The sequence below is a fragment of the Notothenia rossii genome (genome assembly GCF_949606895.1).
Source record: "Notothenia rossii genome assembly, chromosome: 11".
In the NCBI taxonomy this organism is placed as follows: Eukaryota; Metazoa; Chordata; class Actinopteri; order Perciformes; family Nototheniidae; genus Notothenia; species Notothenia rossii.
The window spans coordinates 58,984,924-59,006,014 of NC_136910.1; the positions used below are offsets into that span (position 1 = coordinate 58,984,924).

The following is a 21,091-nucleotide window of genomic DNA, read 5'->3' on the forward strand; positions in this document are numbered from 1 at the left end:
CCAGGCATGGAGGGAGGTGGCAGAGACAGTGGGTGAAACTGATGACTGTTTTTTCGCCTGTTTGGAGAGTTTATATCCAGTTTACTTCGTTTTAACATTGCTATTGCTCTGTATGTCGGGGGCGGGAGATTCATGTGATTGGTTGCTCGCAAAAAATCGCCAAGCTTCAGACACGCCCAGCTTCAAGATTTTTTCATGCCTGTAGTGTAGATGGGCCGTTAGCTTAGCGGTGGTGACGTGAAGTCATGTGACCGTGCTGTAGTTCCTTTATAGCCCAACATTAGCCACCTTTAGCTTAGCGGTGGTGACGTGAAGTCATGTGACCGTGCTGTAGTTCCTTTATAGCCCAACATTAGATATTTAATACAGAAATCATAAAGAGGTTTTAATATGTGGAGATTATTCTGCTGAACTAAACGTTTGTTTGACACAGAGATTATTTTCTGACATGGAGGAATCCCATTGGACGAGGGGGATGCTAACTTCAGGGACCACTATAAACAGTCTTTTTCCCCGCAGCTCTTCGGGGTAAGTGATTCACGTTCTGGGTCACCTTTCAGTCTCAGCAGGGAGTGTTATCATGAAGCCACTTGTTATTCTCCTCCAACGTGAAGTCACTCCAATCAGCCGCTCAGAAACAAACAGATGAAGGAAGTGCGTCAGAAGAGAAAAGATTTCAACACAATTTACTGTGATAACGAGTTTCAGAGTCTCAGAGACGGGCCGTGTGCAGAAAGGAGGCAGAAAGGAGACAGAAAAGAGACAGAAAGGAGGCAGAAAGGAGACAGAAAGTAAACAGAAAGGAGGCAGAAAGGAGGCAAAAAGGAGGCAGAAAGGAGACAGAAAAGAGACAGAAAGGAGGCAGAAAGGAGACAGAAAAGAGACAGAAAGGAGGCAGAAAGGAGACAGAAAGGAGGCAGAAAGGAGGCAAAAAGGAGGCAGAAAGGAGACAGAAAAGAGACAGAAAGGAGACAGAAAGGAGACAGAAAGGAGAAAGAAAGGAGGCAGAAAGGAGGCAGAAAGGAGACAGAAAGGAGACAGAAAGGAGACAGAAAGGAGACAGAAAGGAGGCAGAAAGGAGACAGAAAGGAGGCAAAAAGGAGGCAGAAAAGAGACAGAAAGGAGACAGAAAGGAGACAGAAAGGAGACAGAAAGGAGACAGAAAGGAGACAGAAAGGAGAAAGTTAGGAGGCAGAAAGGAGACAGAAAAGAGACAGAAAGGAGACAGAAAGGAGGCAGAAAGGAGACAGAAAGGAAGCAGAAAGGAGGCAGAAAGGAGTCAGAAAGGAGGCAGAAAGGAGACAGAAAGGAGGCAGAAAGGAGTCAGAAAGGAGGCAGAAAGGAGACAGAAAGGAGAAAGTTAGGAGGCAAAAAGGAGGCAGAAAAGAGACAGAAAGGAGACAGAAAGGAGGCAGAAAGGAGACAGAAAGGAGGCAGAAAGGAGACAGAAAGGAGACAGAAAGGAGACAGAAAGGAGGCAGAAAGGAGGCAGAAAGGAGGCAGAAAGGAGACAGAAAGGAGACAGAAAGGAGACAGAAAGGACACAGTTAGGAGGCAGAAAGCAGGCAGAAAGGAGACAGAAAGGAGACAGAAAGGAGACAGAAAGGAGACAGAAAGCAGGCAGAAAGGAGACAGAAAGGAGGCAGAAATTAGGCAGAAAGGAGACAGAAAGGAGACAGAAAGGAGACAGAAAGCAGGCAGAAAGGAGACAGAAAGGAGACAGAAAGCAGGCAGAAAGGAGACAGAAAGGAGGCAGAAATTAGGCAGAAAGGAGACAGAAAGGAGACAGAAAGGAGACAGAAAGGAGACAGAAAGGAGACAGTTAGGAGGCAGAAAGGAGGCAGAAAGGAGACAGAAAGGAGAAAGTTAGGAGGCAGAAAGGAGACAGAAAGGAGACAGAAAGGAGAAAATTAGGAGGCAGAAAGGAGACAGAAAGGAGACAGAAAGGAGACAGAAAGGAGACAGAAAGGAGACAGAAAGGAGAAAATTAGGAGGCAGAAAGGAGACAGAAAGGAGACAGAAAGGAGACAGAAAGGAGACAGAAAGGAGGCAGAAAGGAGACAGAAAGGAGGCAGAAAGGAGACAGTTAGGAGGCAGAAAGGAGGCAGAAAGGAGGCAGAAAGGAGGCAGAAAGGAGACAGTTAGGAGGCAGAAAGGAGACAGAAAGGAGACAGAAAGGAGACAGAAAGGAGGCAGAAAGGAGACAGTTAGGAGGCAGAAAGGAGACAGAAAGGAGGCAGAAAGGAGACAGAAAGGAGACAGAAAGGAGACAGAAAGGAGACAGAAAGGAGGCAGAAAATCGTTTGACCTTTATTAGAATTATGACATTTGTGTTACTAGTATATTTTTATTTGGATATATCCATTTGACTCCACCTTTAAATATTTTTTATATTTAAATAAATGTCATTTCAAAATGTGGGATCACTAAAGTACACACCCTCACCCTCACACACACACACACACACACACACACACACACACACACACACACACACACACACACACACACACACACACACACACACACACACACACACACACACACACACACACACACACACACACACCACACACACACACACACACACACACACACACACACACACACACACACACACACACACACATATAATGTATGTATAGGGATTATGGGATGCTGGAATGATCTGTTATATTTCCTAATGCTCTGTTTGTTTTACTTCGTACCCACACGTGTTATTATCTGCACTGCAGTCTTTAGTGTTGAGGAAACGACTCTCTGTAAAGTGTATTTATGGTAAAGTGAAGACAGAGATGGAGACCTCTCCTCTCTTCTCGTCTAATATCTTCTCCTCGGTGCCCTTTAAAACTTGTTCGGCTCAGAGACCCCAGAAGAAATTAATGTAGCCTCTTCATCACTCTCTTCATCCTCCTCTTCATCTCAAGATCTCTTAATAAAGACCAGGCTGAATGTCACGTAATCTGATCATTATTCAATTCAACCCTTCATGTGGCAATTCTGATATCACTCACTTTTAATCTATTCGTCATATTTGATTGTTTTTATAATTATTTTAAATGTACGTACTTTAAGTATCTTTTTCTGCATGCATTGTTTATTTTATTTGAATGTTTTAACTGTATTAGTCTTATTGTATTTGTATGTATTGATATATCAAACCCCAATCCCCCCTGTGGTGAGCAGAGGACTCTGAGGTGGCAGCACATCTTGTCTGTAGGTCCAGTCAGACCGGATTTCATGCGAGACTCATTTCTGATAAAAACATGCTTTTTTTTATTACATTTCTGTCGATGCAAAACCTTCTTGGCCGGCGTCCTGTTTGCATCCCTGGAGGCGAAATCACTGAGCTGTCTTTAAGGACCAATCAGCATCCAGTTAAATAAACTCTCTGCAGCTCATTGGTGGACCATGCATACGAACACATTCATCTCAGAGAGAGGAGCAGAGATGCTAATGGCCAAAAGCTCATTTCCATCGCCTTCTTAGAACGCCTTCATTCTAAGAAGACACATCTAAGCCTTCAACTTATTTAAAGGTCCTCTGTCATCCTCCTCTTCATCAATATATCAGGTCTCAGATATATCCAGAGCCTGTCTCTGATTGGCTGAAACGTCAAACAGATCATTAGAGCATTACCCATAATCCCCTCTGTTTCAGCCCTGTTTCCAAAGTGCTGATTCTCTGTCTGTTACTTTAGATGACAATAAGGAGCCCCTCCCCACGCCCCTCTGAGAGACATTTGGTTACAAAGAACTCAATGGAGCTCTAGGAGGAGACAGAACCCAAGCTGCCCCTCCTTCAGAGAGATAGAACCAGAACCCAAGCTGCCCCTCCTCAAGAGAGATAGAACCAGAACCCAAGCTGCCCCTCCTGAAGAGAGATAGAACCAGAACCCAAGCTGCCCCTCCTTCAGAGAGATAGAACCAGAACTCAAGCTGCCCCTCCTTCAGAGAGATAGAACCAGAACCCAAGCTGCCCCTCCTTCAGAGATATAGAACCAGAACCCCAGCTGCCCCTCCTTCAGAGAGATAGAACCAGAACCCAAGCTGCCCCTCCTTCAGAGAGATAGAACCAGAACTCAAGCTGCCCCTCCTTCAGAGAGATAGAACCAGAACCCAAGCTGCCCCTCCTCAAGAGAGATAGAACGAGAACCCAAGCTGCCCCTCCTTCAGAGAGATAGAACCAGAACTCAAGCTGCCCCTCCTTCAGAGAGATAGAACCAGAACCCAAGCTGCCCCTCCTTCAGAGAGATAGAACCAGAACCCAAGCTGCCCCTCCTTCAGAGAGATAGAACCAGAACCCAAGCTGCCCCTCCTCAAGAGAGATAGAACCAGAACCCAAGCTGCCCCTCCTTCAGAGAGATAGAACCAGAACCCAAGCTGCCCCTCCTCAAGAGAGATAGAACCAGAACCCAAGCTGCCCCTCCTTCAGAGAGATAGAACCAGAACCCAAGCTGCCCCTCCTCAAGAGAGATAGAACCAGAATCCAAGCTGCCCCTCCTTCAGAGAGATAGAACCAGAACCCAAGCTGCCCCTCCTCAAGAGAGATAGAACCAGAACCCAAGCTGCCCCTCCTTCAGAGAGATAGAACCAGAACCCAAGCTGCCCCTCCTCAAGAGAGATAGAACCAGAACCCAAGCTGCCCCTCCTTCAGAGAGATAGAACCAGAACCCAAGCTGCCCCTCCTCAAGAGAGATAGAACCAGAATCCAAGCTGCCCCTCCTTCAGAGAGATAGAACCAGAACCCAAGCTGCCCCTCCTTCCGAGAGATAGAACCAGAACCCAAGCTGCCCCTCCTCAAGAGAGATAGAACAAGAACCCCTGCTGCCCCTCCTTCAGAGAGATAGAACCAGAACCCAAGCTGCCCCTCCTTCAGAGAGATAGAACCAGAACCCAAGCTGCCCCTCCTCAAGAGAGATAGAACCAGAACCCAAGCTGCCCCTCCTCAAGAGAGATAGAACCAGAACCCCAGCTGCCCCTCCTTCAGAGAGATAGAACCAGAACCCAAGCTGCCCCTCCCTCAGAGAGATAGAACCAGAACCCAAGCTGCCCCTCCTCAAGAGAGATAGAACCAGAACCCAAGCTGCCCCTCCTCAAGAGAGATAGAACCAGAACCCCAGCTGCCCCTCCTTCAGAGAGATAGAACCAGAACCCAAGCTGCCCCTCCTCAAGAGAGATAGAACCAGAACCCCAGCTGCCCCTCCTTCAGAGAGATAGAACCAGAACCCAAGCTGCCCCTCCTTCAGAGAGATAGAACCAGAACCCAAGCTGCCCCTCCTTCAGAGAGATAGAACCAGAACCCAAGCTGCCCCTCCTTCAGAGAGATAGAACCAGAACCCAAGCTGCCCCTCCTCAAGAGAGATAGAACCAGAACCCCAGCTGCCCCTCCTTCAGAGAGATAGAACCAGAACCCAAGCTGCCCCTCCTTCAGAGAGATAGAACCAGAACCCAAGCTGCCCCTCCTCAAGAGAGATAGAACCAGAACCCAAGCTGCCCCTCCTTCAGAGAGATAGAACCAGAACCCAAGCTGCCCCTCCTTCAGAGAGATAGAACCAGAACCCAAGCTGCCCCTCCTCAAGAGAGATAGAACCAGAACACCAGGCCGTAGACCTGTGCCGTGGGAAAGAGACATTGAGAGGAGAAAACGATGAACCGGGTCAAAGGTTGAGGACCTCAGCAAATTATTCCCCAACAAATACATTTCTATATATATATTTTAAAATGACAAAAATGGTCCAAAATATATTCCTCTTTATTCTGCATTGTGACTTTTAAATGTCTTATCTCGATGTCTACAGTGAATGCATTTTCTACACAGCTGTTTGCGATGTGACTGCCCTGTGCTGTTCATAGGGTCAACACAGATCAGATGTATATCACACATCACTCTGAGCTTCACTCCTGGTTAGATGCTCACTGCCCCTCGTTGTGTAAGTTATGTACTCTAATCTTTACAATTCATTAACATCTCAAACTACAGTAACAGTAATGACTGGTTGCTCAATATGAAGGTCCTGTTGTGTGAGGGAGCCTCTCTGTTTCTATACCATCAGATCAGACCTCTATTAACCCCAGTGGGGAAATTCAGTTGTTAAACATCAACAGGGTGAGAATGAAAAGCAGCACAGGGTCATACAATTAAAGATAAAATCGAAATGATGTAAAGATAAGTAATTTTAAAATAAGAAATGAATGAATGAAATTAACAAATATACATATTTGGGTCGTATATACATATTAAATATATTCACATATAATGTATATATGTATGTGTTTACTGTAAAAAGTTATTGTGAAAACGGTGTTATTTATGTACTTTATGTGTGATATTGTTGCCTGATGGTAATCTACTTATTTATATAAATAGTTATCACCTCAATAAACCCTATTTAATTCTGTCTTAATGTACATTACTGAATTTCATGTTCTGTCCTTGTTCATATCATTTTGTGTTTACATGTATAGAGCCTTCTTGCACTATTTTGTATTTGTATTTTAGTATTGTAGCTCAGGTCAGGAGAATTTCATGACAGTGTTCACATGACGACAGACCTTAGAATCTGATGGAGCCGGTGCTTTGGCTCTGATTGGTTCATTGATTTAAATCCCATCCGGACTGAATGTAGGTCGCTTGTTTCCTCGCTCTGTTCTCTGTTGTGGAAAAACTGTGTGTGTGTGTGTGTGTGTGTGTGTGTGTGTGTGTGTGTGTGTGTGTGTGTGTGTGTGTGTGTGTGCGTGCGTGCGTGCGTGCGTGCGTGCGTGCGTGTGTCTGTGTGTGTGTGTGTGTGTGCGTGTGCGTGTGCGTGTGTGTGTGTGTGTGTGTGTGTGTGTGTGTGTGTGTGTGTGTATGTGTGTGTGTGTGTGTGTGTGTGTGTGTGTGTATATGTCTGTGTGTGTGTGTGTGTGTGTGTGTGTGTGTGTGTGTGTGTGTGTGTGTGTGTGTGTGTGTGTGTTTGTGTGTGTGTGTGTGTTTGTGTTTGTGTTTAAAGGTCCCATGTCATGGCCATTTCTACTGATCATAGTTCCATTGTTGAGGTCTACTAAAATAGATTTACATTGTTCAATGTTCCAAACTCACATTGGTTTCTCATCCAGCATCTCTGTATGTGTATTCACTCTCTGTCCTACACGGCTTGTTGGAGCTCCTGCCCCCCCCCCCCTCCCTATGAGCCCAGTGGCCGTCTGCAAGACAGCGGGACACAGCAAAACCCAGCCCGAACACACACACACCCGCAGCCTGGCTGTGAGTCTGTGTGCTCACACACAGACTCACAGCCACATACATGCCAACCTTTCCAAATCCAAAAGAGGTGGGTCTGGGCGCAGCAAATGTGCACGCCCAAATGAGGTAATCAGAAGAAATGGAACCCAGTAATCACAGGTATAAACCATGTGTGTAACATATATTGCATATTGCATCATTGTATGCATTTTTCAGAAAAAGTGGTAGTTTGGTAAACAGTGACATCAACGACATGTCTGTAAAATGCCCGAAAAGTAATGAATGGGAGATAAAGATCCCAAAGTCTCCACATGTTATTATATTTGTAATGTGTTTCTGGTCCTCTTTCAGTTGAGACAGTGTAGATGAAGGTCAGGATGTAGAACTCTTGTGTGAACATTGGATAAAGCCAGGTTCATATTCTTGTTTCATGTTGTTGACATATTAGAGTCAAAGATTTGCACGGAGCAAAATATCTTTGTGTTGCACCATAAATCAGAAAAGACTGCATTAAAAAAGTCATTTCCTGCATTTTTCTACTGATCAAGTGTGATATAAATAATGTACAGGCTTTCAGATTGCTGTAGTTCACTAAACAGAGACATTAAAGACATGTTTGGTGTTGAAAATGTCAGAAAAAGTGAAATATAAATAATAAATATCCCCAAATCTCAAAATGGTATTATATGTTGTGTGTGTTTGTGGTCCTCTTTCAGTTGAGACACTGTAGGATGCTTCAGGAAAAGACCAAACACTGGATGTCTCTCAGTCGCCAACATGTGTTTTCGAGACACTGATATTAACGGGGAAACCCTGCAGGACTCAAATGCCTCGTCTCTGTTCCCTTAAACTCATTTGGGAGTGATTACCCATCAGCCCCGGGGGTAACGCTGCCTTTCCTCTGCACGTTGTTTCTCTTTCAGAAACACAGAGGACTGTTTGTATGATGGGATCACAGACACGCTGCAAACGGTGTCCGCCAAAAGTGGAGTCCAGTGTCTGTGTGGTGTCATTTTTATTTTTTATAGTTTGGGAAGATTGGAAATCGGTAGGAAAAGCCAGCTGAGTCGGTAGGCGGTAGACTACCGCCCAAATCGGTAGGGTTGGCAGGTATGCTGCCATCTCAGGGAGGAGATGGAGTTGCTGAGGAAAGATCGAGTGTGTGTGTCTCCGTCGTTACGTCACTTGGTTCCCGGAAGAAAAAAATGGAAAAAGCAAATCCCCATGGAGGCGTTCTGGGGCGGTGTGAAGCTGAGGGCGGAGCCAGAACGTCCTAAAACACAACCCGGTGTGGGCATTTAGTACGACGGTCAGCTTCACAGCTGGTGTCAGAAGTGGGATCGACCACGTGAGGAGGTGCGAGTGACGGAGGAGCTGAGGGAGAGGATGAGGTCACTCCTGCAGCTTCAGGCAGCCGGTGAGCACGGGTACAGGAACGGGAGTCCATGATGGAAGAGGAACGGAGACTCCGGAGGCAGGAGGGCAGATTGGCTGGAGGCTCGACGGGCACGGGCTCTGCCGCTGGGGCAGAAAGAGATCCTGCCGGAGGACCGGGGATTGATGCGAGAGCAGAAAGAGAAAGAGGAGTTACAGAGGGAGGAAGAGGAGAAGGTGAGCGCTGAGCTTCCTGAAGTCGACTCGACTGCACTCTCTCTCTCTCTCTCTCTCTCTCTCTCTCGAAGAAGAAGAAGAAGAAGAAGAAGAAGAAGAAGAAGAAGAAGAAGAAGAAGAAGAAGAAGGTTAAGAAAAGTAAAGCCGGGTGCAGTGGAAGAGGAGGGTCTCGTGAGTCCAGCTGAAACGACAGCGGAGGAAAAGAAGAAGAAGGGGAAGAAGGTGTGGACGGTCAGGAGGAGGTGCAGTCTGAGGACCAACCAGCAGGGGGCGATGCAGAGACAGAAGAGGAGCCGGAGACAACAGACGCAGACGCCTCTCTGCTCGCGTCGGGCCAAAAGAAGAAACGTCTCCGGAAGAAACTGAGTCTGAAGAAGAGACAGAGGATCCAGAAGAGAGAGAGGCAGGAACACCGGGCAGAGTGGAGACACGTGGAGGAGGGCAAAATGGCCGAGATCCATAAGTGTCGCAGGAATGAAGTACTGTTCTCTTTCGGGAGAGGAATTAGGAAATGTGGACTGACGGCTTCGGGCCTTGTAACATGCACACGTGAGGTTTGGTTTGGGGGTGTTCCCCAAACCCGTTTTGTCTGTTGCTCCTGATTGTGTTCACCTGGTGCGCTGTGTTGTCTCCTCCCCCCTCACCTGTGTCTAATTGCTCCCCCCCTCACCTGTGTCTAATTGCTCCCCCCCCACCTGTGTCTAATTGCTCCCCCCCCACCTGTGTCTAATTGCTCCCCCCCTCACCTGTGTCTAATTGCTCCACCCCCACCTGTGTCTAATTGCTCCCCCGCCCACCTGTGTGTAATTGCTCCCCCCCCACCTGTGTCTAATTGCTCCCCCCCTCACCTGTGTCTAATTGCTCCCCCACCCCACCTGTGTCTAATTGCTCCCCCCCTCACCTGTGTCTAATTGCTCCCCCCCCCACCTGTGTCTAATTGCTCCCCCCCCACCTGTGTCTAATTGCTCCCCCCCCCACCTGTGTCTAATTGCTCCCCCCCCCACCTGTGTCTAATTGCTCCCCCCCCCACCTGTGTGTAATTGGTTTATTAAGTTGTGTGTATTTAGGCTCTGTTTCCCTGTCTGTTAGGAGGCTGGTGTGTGTGTGAGATCCTGGTGGCTGCAGGCTGAGCCCACGTGAACAGCAGCAGCAGCAGCATTGAGGCTGTGTGTCATTGTGTTCATGTTTTAATAAATGCCCACACCAGGTGATATTTGGGAAGTGCTGACTCTGCCTCCTTGCTTGGTCTGGGCCGCTCAACGGTCAGCTGAACTGAACACAATGACACACAGCCTCAATCCTGCTGTTGTTCTCTTGAGCACAGCCTGCAGCCACCAGGATCTCACACACCACCCAACACAGACAGAGAAACAGAGCCTAGATACCCACACACTAATCAGCGTAACAGGTATTTGATATTCCCAGTATTGCTGATATATGCATTCGTTTTTTTCTTGCCCTAATTTCTTTCTTTTTTTCCAGTTTTCATTAGTTTTCTTTGTTTCTTTGTATTCCTTAATTTCGATACGTTTTTGATTAAATAAATTCCATTATTATTATATTGATGCTATTGATGATGCACGGGAGGGCTACTCCCCATAAGCTATGCTTCAGCCCTCCCGCTTCTACTAATTTTGTTCATTTGTGTGTATGAACTATACGTTTTTGTTTTTGTATGATTTTAGTAGAATAAATTAAATAAATAAATAAATAAAAAACAATTAGACACAGGTGGGGGAGGGGAGCAATTAGAAACAGGTGGGGGGGAGGAGACAACACAGGGCACCAGGTGAACACAATCAAGAGCAACAGACAAAACGGGTTTGGGGAACAGCCCCAAACCAAACCACGTGTGCATGTTACAAGGCCCGAGGCCGTCAGTCCACAGTGACGAAGTTACCCGTCATAGACAGGTCTTCTCTGTGTTAGAGTTTTACTCCCTACAGGGTGTACTTTGAGGGTTTGTGACTCTGCAGACCCCCCCCCCCTCTGCAGGTCATACTTGTCAGTGGGATGATTTTCTTTGTCAGAAATACTGAGTAACTCACTGCACTTTTCTCGTATAGGAATAATTATAGCAGAGCTGCCTTTTCTTCCATCCCTGTGAACAGCTGCTGTCTGCTTGTTACCATGCCAACAACATTTCACACAGACGCGGAGACTATAAAAGATGCTCAAACAAGAGAGACTTTCCTCCGACAGACCATAATACAGTAGATGTGTGTCATGCGCTCCACAAAGAGCTGACGGCTGCGATGCTGATGGGATGTTTCCTCAAATAGCTGCTCACAGTAATTCAGCCCCGAAGCACCGGCTCTCTGTGGATCGGTTCATTATACTCTCAAAGTGTTTGGGTGCGTTCCCTTCAGATCATTCTGCTCTCCATCCTCCGTCCTGCAGCATAGCTACATGTTTCCAGGCTCTTGAATGTCAACAAGTCTCAAATGAAACCCAACAAGTCTATTAAAGTCTCGTGGAAATACCAACAATTCCTAAATCAGGTCCCTAATCTGGACCGAAATCAAGACCGAATGAACTTTAAAGCCAAGTTCTGAGTCCAGAATAACAAGTCCCAAATGGAGGCCCTGAACAAGTCCAACAAGATCCAAGTCAAGTCCTTAATCATAACCAACAGAGAAGACAAATAAGTCCAGCAGGAAGTCCTGAGTCCAGACAAACCAAGTCAGGTGCTAAATATAAAATACGTTTTTACAGAAAATACCAACCGACCCAATTCAAGACCAACAAATCCAACATTGAGTCGACTAACAAGTCCAACAAGTCAAGTCAAGAGAACAACTTCAAAGTGGAGTCCTAAGTCCAGACCAACAAGTCCCAGATTGAGTCCATTAACAACTTCAATGCCATGTCGAGTCCCAAGTAAAACAAACATTGAGTCCCAGGTCAACTTCAAATTGGATGTCAACAGTCAAGAACAACAAATCCCAAATAATGTCCCTTTACAAGTTCAACAAGTCCCATGTCAAGACAAACAAGTCCCAAGTCCAACAAGTCATGTCCCGAATCAAGTCCAACAAGTCCAACAAGTCCAATAAATCAAACAAGTCCCAAATCAAGTCTACATTTCTTGGACCATCTTTAATGATGGCACCCAGAATGGAGGAGAATAGCTGATTAAGATCATTGTGATATTCGGGCTGTGTTCCCTCACTGGCGTGGATAATGTAGTATATATAATATCCTGCTTTATATTAATGTTCAATGCCTTGTCTTTTTATGCAGCTGCAATGCAGACATTTCCCAAATTGGGCTCAATAAAGTTCTTCTTATCTTCTCTTATCTTCTCTTATCTAATTGTATTTTAAAATGTGTTTCTCTCTCGACTCGCTCCCAGACACCTGCAGCTAAACGCTCGATTACACATAATGTGATCCCCATTAAAGAAGCCATGACTAATAGAATAGAATGGGAGGGATGAAACCCTCTTTAATGGTCTCACATGCAGAGCCCACAGCACACAGTGACACGTGTTCTCTGCTTTTAACCCATCCTAGCACCAGGAGTCTAGATCCAGGAGTCTAGCACCAGGAGCCTAGAACCAGGAACCAGGAGTCTAGAACCAGGAGTCTAGCCCCAGGAGTCTAGATCCAGGAGTCTAGCACCAGGAGCCTAGAACCAGGAACCAGGAGTCTAGAACCAGGAGTCTAGCCCCGGGAGTCTAGAACCAGGAGTCTAGAACCAGGAGTCTAGAACCAGGAGTCTAGCCCCGGGAGTCTAGAACCAGGAGTCTAGAACCAGGAGTCTAGCACCAGGAGTCTAGTACCAGGAGTCTAGTACCAGGAGCAGTGCGCAGCTATTGTACAGCACCCGGAGAGCAATGGGAGTGGGGGGGGGAAGGGGGAAGTCTGGTGCCTTGCTCAAAGGCACCACGTCAGGGCAGGAGGTGAACAGGGACCTCTCCAAGTAGTAGTCCACACTCCATATTTAGGTCTGGCCGGGGACTTGAACCGGCGACCCTACGGCTCACAGTCCAAGCCCCTACTGACTGAGCCTCTGCCGGATAATCAATGGTGAAGAGCTCTAAGTATGTAAACCTCTCTCACGTCGATAAATAACTCACACCTCATCACCTGCAGCCTATAACAAAGACCCCCCCCCAGGGCCAGCCCTACCCCCACTCCCGCCCCCCCAAAGCCTGACTGCAACTGGAATTCTTCTGACATCAAATAGACAAAAAAGGTCCACGAGATAGACTGAAAAAAGGACAATTTTGATAATGTCAAAGTTAATTTGAAAAAGTCTGTGTGTGGTAATGTCAGAGCTGTTGAAGGTACGATCCCCTTGAGAGAGATAATAATGAGTCAGAGAGAGGAGGATGATGGGAGTCGTTGAGGTGGTTTCACGGTCTGTCAGGTTCTGCTCACGTTGATGCTGGTTTAAAGGATAACTCATTTATTATATCAACGTGGGATCCTATCTTCCTTGATTTTGATCAGTGGAAGGATATGGGACCACAATTATTCTAACAATCCAGAATGTACAGGCCAATACACACTGAGTCTGTTTTACACAGGATTGTTTTTGACATCCTCGTGGATTCATCTTCTTATTATACACACATACATTTCAACACATTCTGTCTACCTAAGCTGTAAATGTATTATCTCTTTGATTTAATCACGGCATCTATCGCACGTCTGTCCGTCCTGGGAGAGGGATCCCTCCTCTGTTGCTCTCCCTGAGGTTTCTCCATGTTCCCCTTTAAACTGTGGGTTTCTCCGGAAGTGTTTCCTTGTACGATGTGAGGGTCTAAGGACAGAGGGTCTAAGGACAGAGGGTCTGAGGACAGAGGTTCTGAGGACAGAGGGTCTAAGGACAGAGGGTCTAAGGACAGAGGGTCTAAGGATAGAGGGTCTAAGGACAGAGGGTCTAAGGACAGAGGGTCTAAGGATAGAGGGTCTAAGGACAGAGGGTCTGAGGACAGAGGGTCTAAGGACAGAGGGTCTAAGGACAGAGGGTCTAAGGACAGAGGGTCTAAGGATAGAGGGTATAAGGACAGAGGGTCTAGGGACAGAGGGTCTAAGGACAGAGGGTCTAAGGACAGAGGGTCTAAGGATAGAGGGTCTAAGGACAGAGGGTCTAAGGACAGAGGGTCTGAGGACAGAGGGTCTAAGGACAGAGGGTCTAAGGACAGAGGGTCTAAGGACAGAGGGTCTAAGGATAGAGGGTCTAAGGACAGAGGGTCTAGGGACAGAGGGTCTAAGGACAGAGGGTCTAAGGATAGAGGGTCTGAGGACAGAGGGTCTAAGGATAGAGAGTCTGAGGACAGAGGTTCTATGGATAGAGGGACTAAGGACAGAGGGTCTGAGGACAGAGGGTCTAAGGATAGAGGGTCTAAGGATAGAGGGTCTACGGACAGAGGGTCTAAGGACAGAGGGTCTGAGGACAGAGGGTCTAAGGACAGAGGGTCTGAGGACAGAGGGTCTAAGGACAGAGGGTCTAAGGACAGAGGGTCTGAGGACAGAGGCTCTAAGGATAGAGGGTCTAAGGACAGAGGGTCTAGGACAGAGGGTCTAAGGACAACGAGTCTAAGGATAGAGGGTCTAAGGACAGAGGGTCTGAGGACAGAGGGTCTAAAGATAGAGGGTCTAAGGACAGAGGGTCTAGGGAGAGAGGGTCTGAGGACAGAGGGTCTGAGGACAGAGGGTCTAAGGATAGAGGGTCTAAGGACAGAGGGTCTAAGGACAGAGGGTCTGAGGAGAGAGGGTCTAAGGACAGAGGGTCTAAGGACAGAGGGTCTGAGGACAGAGGGTCTATGGACAGAGGGTCTGAGGACAGAGGGTCTAAGGACAGAGGGTCTGAGGACAGAGGGTCTAAGGACAGAGGGTCTGAGGACAGAGGGTCTGAGGACAGAGGGTCTAAGGACAGAGGGTCTGAGGACAGAGGGTCTAAGGACAGAGGGTCTGAGGACAGAGGGTCTAAGGATAGAGGGTCTAAGGATAGAGGGTCTAAGGATAGAGGGTCTAAGGATAGAGGGTCTAAGGACAGAGGGTCTAAGGACAGAGGGTCTAAGGACAGAGGGTCTGAGGACAGAGGGTCTGAGGACAGAGGGTCTAAGGACAGAGGGTCTAAGGACAGAGGGTGTCGTATTGACATAATGATATTCTGTGAAGTGTCTTTACTGTAGTGTATTTTTTTATATGTAGCTCTTTGGCTCGACAAAAAATGGTTTCAAAATGTGCTGTATACATTTCAACTTGATTTGATTTGATTTGAGTTGAGCGTTGGATATTGGAGATGACAAAGGCAAGACTACGGCTTAATGATATGCTACAAAAAACAGAGAGGAAATGATCAAATAAGTCCAATGTATGATAGCAACCGTATCTCAGGTGAAATGAGACCTCCTGGGAGATAACTCCAGCTGCTCCTCAGATTCTTATATATTCTGTAAAATGTGAGATCACTTTCTGCAGCTCAAATTCACGATCAATTATTCATATTCACTCAGGCAAACAAACGTGTGTGTTGTTCACACTGGGGTGTTCGCTCGAGTGACAGAAAGAGATGCCTTCATGAAGTATTCAGTCACATGAGGAACACTTCAGGTTCAATCCCCAATAACTCCAAGACCTTTTCAAAAATCCCCGGAGAAGGACACGTTGTTAAAATATCCTTTTAATGGTTTGTATTGTTAACGTTAATATAAAACAGTCTCAATGATATTTGCTTCAATAACACTGTGTCCTAAAATGGGCCAAGGCCAATGAAGCAATTTTAAATTGAATTGAGACACACACACACACACACACACACACACACACACACACACACACACACACACACACACACACACACACACACACACACACACACACACACACACACACACACACACACACACACACACACACACACACACACACACTGATAGCAGCATAAAAGTTGGGACCTGTCATGGAAGAGCTGTCGTCATGGAGACCGGGTACATTGACCTGCTTTTCAGCGACGATGTGGAAAAATGCACCTGTGTGTGTGTGTGTGTGTGTGTGTGTGTGTGTGTGTGTGTGTGTGTGTGTGTGTGTGTGTGTGTGTGTGTGTGTGTGTGTGTGTGTGTGTGTGTGTGTGTGTGTGTGTGTGTGTGTGTGTGTGTGTGTGTGTGTGTGTGTGTGTGTGTGGGCAGTTCAATATTTGGCTCATTAGTTCCTGTCTCTTTACAGATGTCATTTGTTTTAACCGTTTTCCACTGAGGATCAGTTTGGTTCTTCCTGCTGGTAAAACTGTACAGTTCAAACATTCAAACTGCGTCACTCTTTAGTGTCCCCTGGTCTCCCAGCTGTGTGCGTCACTGTTTAGTGTCCCCTGGTCTCCCAGCTGTGTGCGTCACTCTTTAGTGTCCCCTGGTCTCCCAGCTGTGTGCGTCACTCTTTAGTGTCCCCTGGTCTCCAGCTGTGTGCGTCACTCTTTAGTGTCCCCTTGTCTCCCAGCTGTGTGCGTCACTCTTTACTGTCCCCTTGTCTCCCAGCTGTGTGCGTCACTCTTTAGTGTCCCCTGGTCTCCAGCTGTGTGCGTCACTCTTTAGTGTCCCCTGGTCTCCAGCTGTGTGCGTCACTCTTTGGTGTCCCCAGCTGTGTGCGTCACTCTTTAGTGTCCCCTGCTGTGCGCGTCACTCTTTAGTGTCCCCAGCTGTTTGCGTCACTCTTTAGTGTCCCCTGGTCTCCAGCTGTGTGCGTCACTCTTTGGTGTCCCCAGCTGTGTGCGTCACTCTTTAGTGTCCCCAGCTGTGTGCGTCACTCTTTAGTGTCTCCTGAGATTAGGACCGTTGCAGCACGTTTGCAACTATATTTTTAAATATTTAAAACACTGTTCTTTTTTTAGGAGGAATGAAGTATGAATAGTTTTTGATATGATATCTTGTCAGAGCTGTGGTTAATGGACTCTCTGTGACACATTGAAGCATTCAGCTTAAATGAATAAAGTAAATGAGAGTAATCATGCGGTTGCTAATGAGTTATCAGCCGCCTGTAACTACGGGCTCTAATCCCCCGCACAACATGTATAATGCACCGCCGCCTCCCCCGCAGCGCGTTCATCTTTTATACTCTTTCATCCTGTTGAATGTTTATTCTGCGCTTCGTCCTGTTCAGAAAATTCCTAATGCTGTTTATTGTCATGTTTGTTGTTTTTTTAATTCACTTCTGACGTTAAATCTGAAACTTAGAATATCACAATTCACAACAATATTATTTTATTTTTTATTACTGCCGATTTTCATTCCTTTTAACTCCATTCCATTTCTATTGAAATGTTATTTACATTTAACTATATTTTGCATTATTTTTAATATTTTTCTAGTTCTCTATCTGTATTTTTAATGTTTGTTTTACTTTTATGTCTGCACCTTGACATCAAATCAAATTCCTCGTACGTGTCACCCGCCTGCTGATTAACCTGATTCTGATCATAGAGGATATTTAAAGCTGCGAAAACACATTTCCCCTGAGTCGGACACTAAAGTCCATCTGATCCAGAAAGAAAACAGACAGAAATGTATTTGTGTGTGTGTGTGTGTGTGTGTGTGTGTGTGTGTGTGTGTGTGTGTGTGTGTGTGTGTGTGTGTGTGTGTGTGTGTGGACACAGATGGTGCCTCTCTGATGCGTTCAGGAAATGTTCCAGATGTCAGCGGGTCAGACAGGTTTACAAACTCTCAGCATTTCCACATATTTCCTGCATCTTGGCCAAAAAGTCGCATTTGAACAAATCACAGAGACTCCATTTAACAGACAAGTAGAAGTTGAAGTACTCAGATCATGTACTTGAGTAAAAGTTGAAGTACTCAGATCATGTACTTGAGTAAAAGTACAAGTACACAGATCTTGTACTTGAGTAAAAGTAGAAGTACTCTGATATTGACTGCTAGGACTGTCTTAGGGAAGACAGCTTTTAGATGCGCAGCTCCACTGTAATGGAATAGTCTGCAAATTAAATGGAAACTGAACAATCTGGTGCCACTAAATGTTTTTAAAGCTTGGTTGGATGCTACTCAATCGGAAGCTATTGGTACCTGTTTATGTGGATAATTATGTAAATGATGCTTTATGATGTCCTTTTTTTGTTCTATTTATGTTTTTATGTTTCATGTGGAACTACTTGAGCAGGTCTCCCTAGAAAAAGAGATCAATGATCTCAATGGGATTCATCTGTATAAATAAAGGTATGAAATGAAATGAATTGTACTTGAGTAAAAGTAGAAGTACTCAGATCTGGTACTTGAGTAAAAGTAGAAGTAGGCCTACTCTGATATTGTACTTGAGTAAAAGTAGAAGTACTCAGATCTTGTGAATAAATGTGTAGGAAAATGATGAATACACTAGATTTTCAAAAAGATATACAGAAATATACACTACAGTGACATCTGGCGTCGTTTTTGTAAGAAATGTTAAGTTCCGCATAAAAAAGCCTCGGCACGTGACCTCCCGCGTGTGACGTAACATGGGGGACACAAGGGGGAGAGCGGCCGGTGTAACGTATTAATAAACATGCATCCCAATGCTAGTTTCGACACAAAAGACACAGAAGAAGTTGAACATGAATATTCGAATGCATATGACGGACCACAACCTTATAATGATGAGCCTGCTAGGCGTCCAAGAGACCAGGAGCAGCCAAGGATTAGAAGAAATAACGGCCATCAGAGAGAAATTGAGCTGTGGTGTGAGGAGAACCAGTGGAGAACAGAGCAGCTGTCTTGGTGAGTGACCGGTGTTAGCTACAGAATGTTAGCTAACGTCACATCACAACATTGTAAAGTTAGCTATCATATATCAGGCTATAACTAACGTAGCATTGATAATATAGTAACGTTACTGGCAGGACTGTTGATACTGATCCATAACAGAAACTAATGCACGAGTATCAGCCGTATCTCGCGTTACCTGATGCAACTCCACACTACGGTGCTGTGTACCGGAGGAGAGACGTGAGATACGGCTGATCCTTGACGATCTGGCGGAGAAAGGTTGTGGAGCCTCCTTTGATATGCCGTTGTAAATGGCTTGATGGAAAGCAGGTGTGTAGTCGGGGAGGGTGCACAGCTGATTGCAGCAGGTGAGTGGAGGTTGAGCCGGGAGCCAGGAGTGACAGCCACCACGCACACACAAACAACACAGACAGGGGGAAACAAACAAACACAAAGGAGACGGCTGGAGCAGTACAGCCACCACAGCGTTACCTAATGCAATGTCTTACGGTGCCGTGTACCGGAGAGGAGAGAGAGAGAGAGCAGCGAAGGGGGGGGGGGGGGAGAGAGAGAGCAGCGAAGGGGGGGGGGGAGGAGAGAGAAGTAATACGGTTTCCTGATAAAGCTGTGGAGAATATGTGCTACAGGGAGGTGGATGCACAACGCACCCAGGAACGAACGCTAGCTCCGGTCCTTTTTACTGTGGACTCGATGTCCTGACAGGCTGGTATTTGTGCAACAAACACAATACTGCACCATGATTACAAATCAATACAATGTAAAACTACCGAAAAATACCAGCTCACTAAAACACAACCGCTCAACTCAACGCAACTCTACTATACCCGCGGTCAGAGAGGGAGATGTGTCCCCTGTGTGATGTAATATGACGCGTTTGACGTGTGACCTTTAAAAAAAAGCCGTTTTTAAGAGCAGAGCTCAAAATTGCTCCTTTCCCTCTGAATTCTTGCCCTTATGTCTCGTAAAACATATCAAATCCTACATTCACTTTTTGAATTGTAATTTTCAAGCAAGTTTAAGCATAAATGTAGAAAAAAAAAAACCTAGTATATAATACGTGCAGAGACCGCCATCACCGCTTTGAGAAACGCGGAGCAGAAATGATACATGCAATGGTGTAGCAGAAGGAAGAGGGGACGCTGTGTATTATGGTGGACAGCGTGGGGAAAAGACACTAAACAACTCTGAAGGAGGCGTTGTGCGTCCCATCGTACCCCCAAGACAGTCTTCCTTTGAAAGCAGCTACTGCCAAAGGAGCAACGGTAACGTTCAAGCAGGGCAACGACGCTACACATTTTCCCATTTATGAATTGAACAGACTTTATTTCTTGAACACAGTAAATGAGGAATGTGATGACCAATGCAACAGGTGTTAAGATTTACAGACATGGCATGAGATCCTGGGACTCTGTAATTATGATGATATTCAGAAGTTACAGAATGTGGTTCATGGCATGTCAGTTAAGAGTAAGGTAAACAAACCTCCACATTGTGATGTATGCACTAAAGAGAAGTTTACCCAAACCAGGAACAGGGAGGCTGATGTAAGAGCCAGAGCAGCTCTAGAGTTGGTGCACACAGATATAGTAGGACCAATAGATCTGCAATCCAGAGAAGGCTTTAAGTATGCTTTATCATTCACAGACGATTACTCCAGTGCAGTCTGTGTGTATTTCCTTAAAAACAAAAGTGACACAGTGCAGAGAGAGAGATTTCTACTGCCCGGGAAAGTAAAAAGTGTCATGTCAGACAATGCAACAGAGTTCACAGGCAAACATTACCAAGCATTACTATGCAGGAATAACATTAGACATGAAAGGTCACTGCTGAGAGGAATTGGAGCACACTTGTTGACATGGCCATGCTTATAGAAAATGAGATGCCAAAAAGCATGTGGCTCCATGCCGTACAGGCAGCAGCTATAGTAAGGAACAGATGCTTTAACAACTGCTCAAAACAGACACCTTACGTTACGCTGACAGGTGGACGGCCTGACCTGTCCAGAATGCACACGTTTGGCTCATTGAGCTATTCCTATAAGCAAGACAAAAATAATCTGGACTCAAGGTGTGAAGAGGGAATATTGGTTGGATACGACACAAAGAGTCCAGCCTACATGGATCTATTTCCCTCACAGTGGAAACGTGCAAACATCTAGACTCGTGAAGTTTGTGACCAAGTCGATGCAGAAAGAGAAACACAAACAGAAACCGTCTCTGATGACGACTTTGAGCTACAGAGCAAATCTGGCAAGATCAAGCGTGATACTAACGTTAGTCCATCTCTATACCTGTGGTGACAGAGACAGGAGACACCCACAGTGAGCTTATCCTTCAAGAGCGAGGAAGAAGCCAGCTTACCTATGTGGCAGTGTGTGTGGTGAGGAGAGTGAGGATCAGCTACTGACCAAAAGGGACTATTGTTACAGATGTGCAATATCCCTTTAACATTTAGGGAAGCTGTAACTTCATCTGAGTCAAACAATGGGTTAGTGCAGTCACTAAAAGAGAGTGACACATTTATCCTGAGCAACTT

At 45.9% G+C, this 21,091-nt stretch overlaps 1 protein-coding gene across 1 annotated transcript in view; it reads right to left on the reverse strand.

The window, feature by feature from the left end:
• Window positions 1–8,497: 8,497 nt before the first annotated feature.
• The window catches only part of LOC307025360 (uncharacterized protein), a gene marked incomplete at its 3' end in the record, with an annotated part of 33,810 nt that continues 21,216 nt past the window's right edge, over window positions 8,498–21,091 (reverse strand). The window contains exon 14 of the mRNA XM_079659993.1: window positions 8,498–8,763. Within this exon, the coding sequence (XP_079516119.1) occupies window positions 8,498–8,763 (266 nt within the window). The remainder of the gene's footprint in view (window positions 8,764–21,091) is intronic.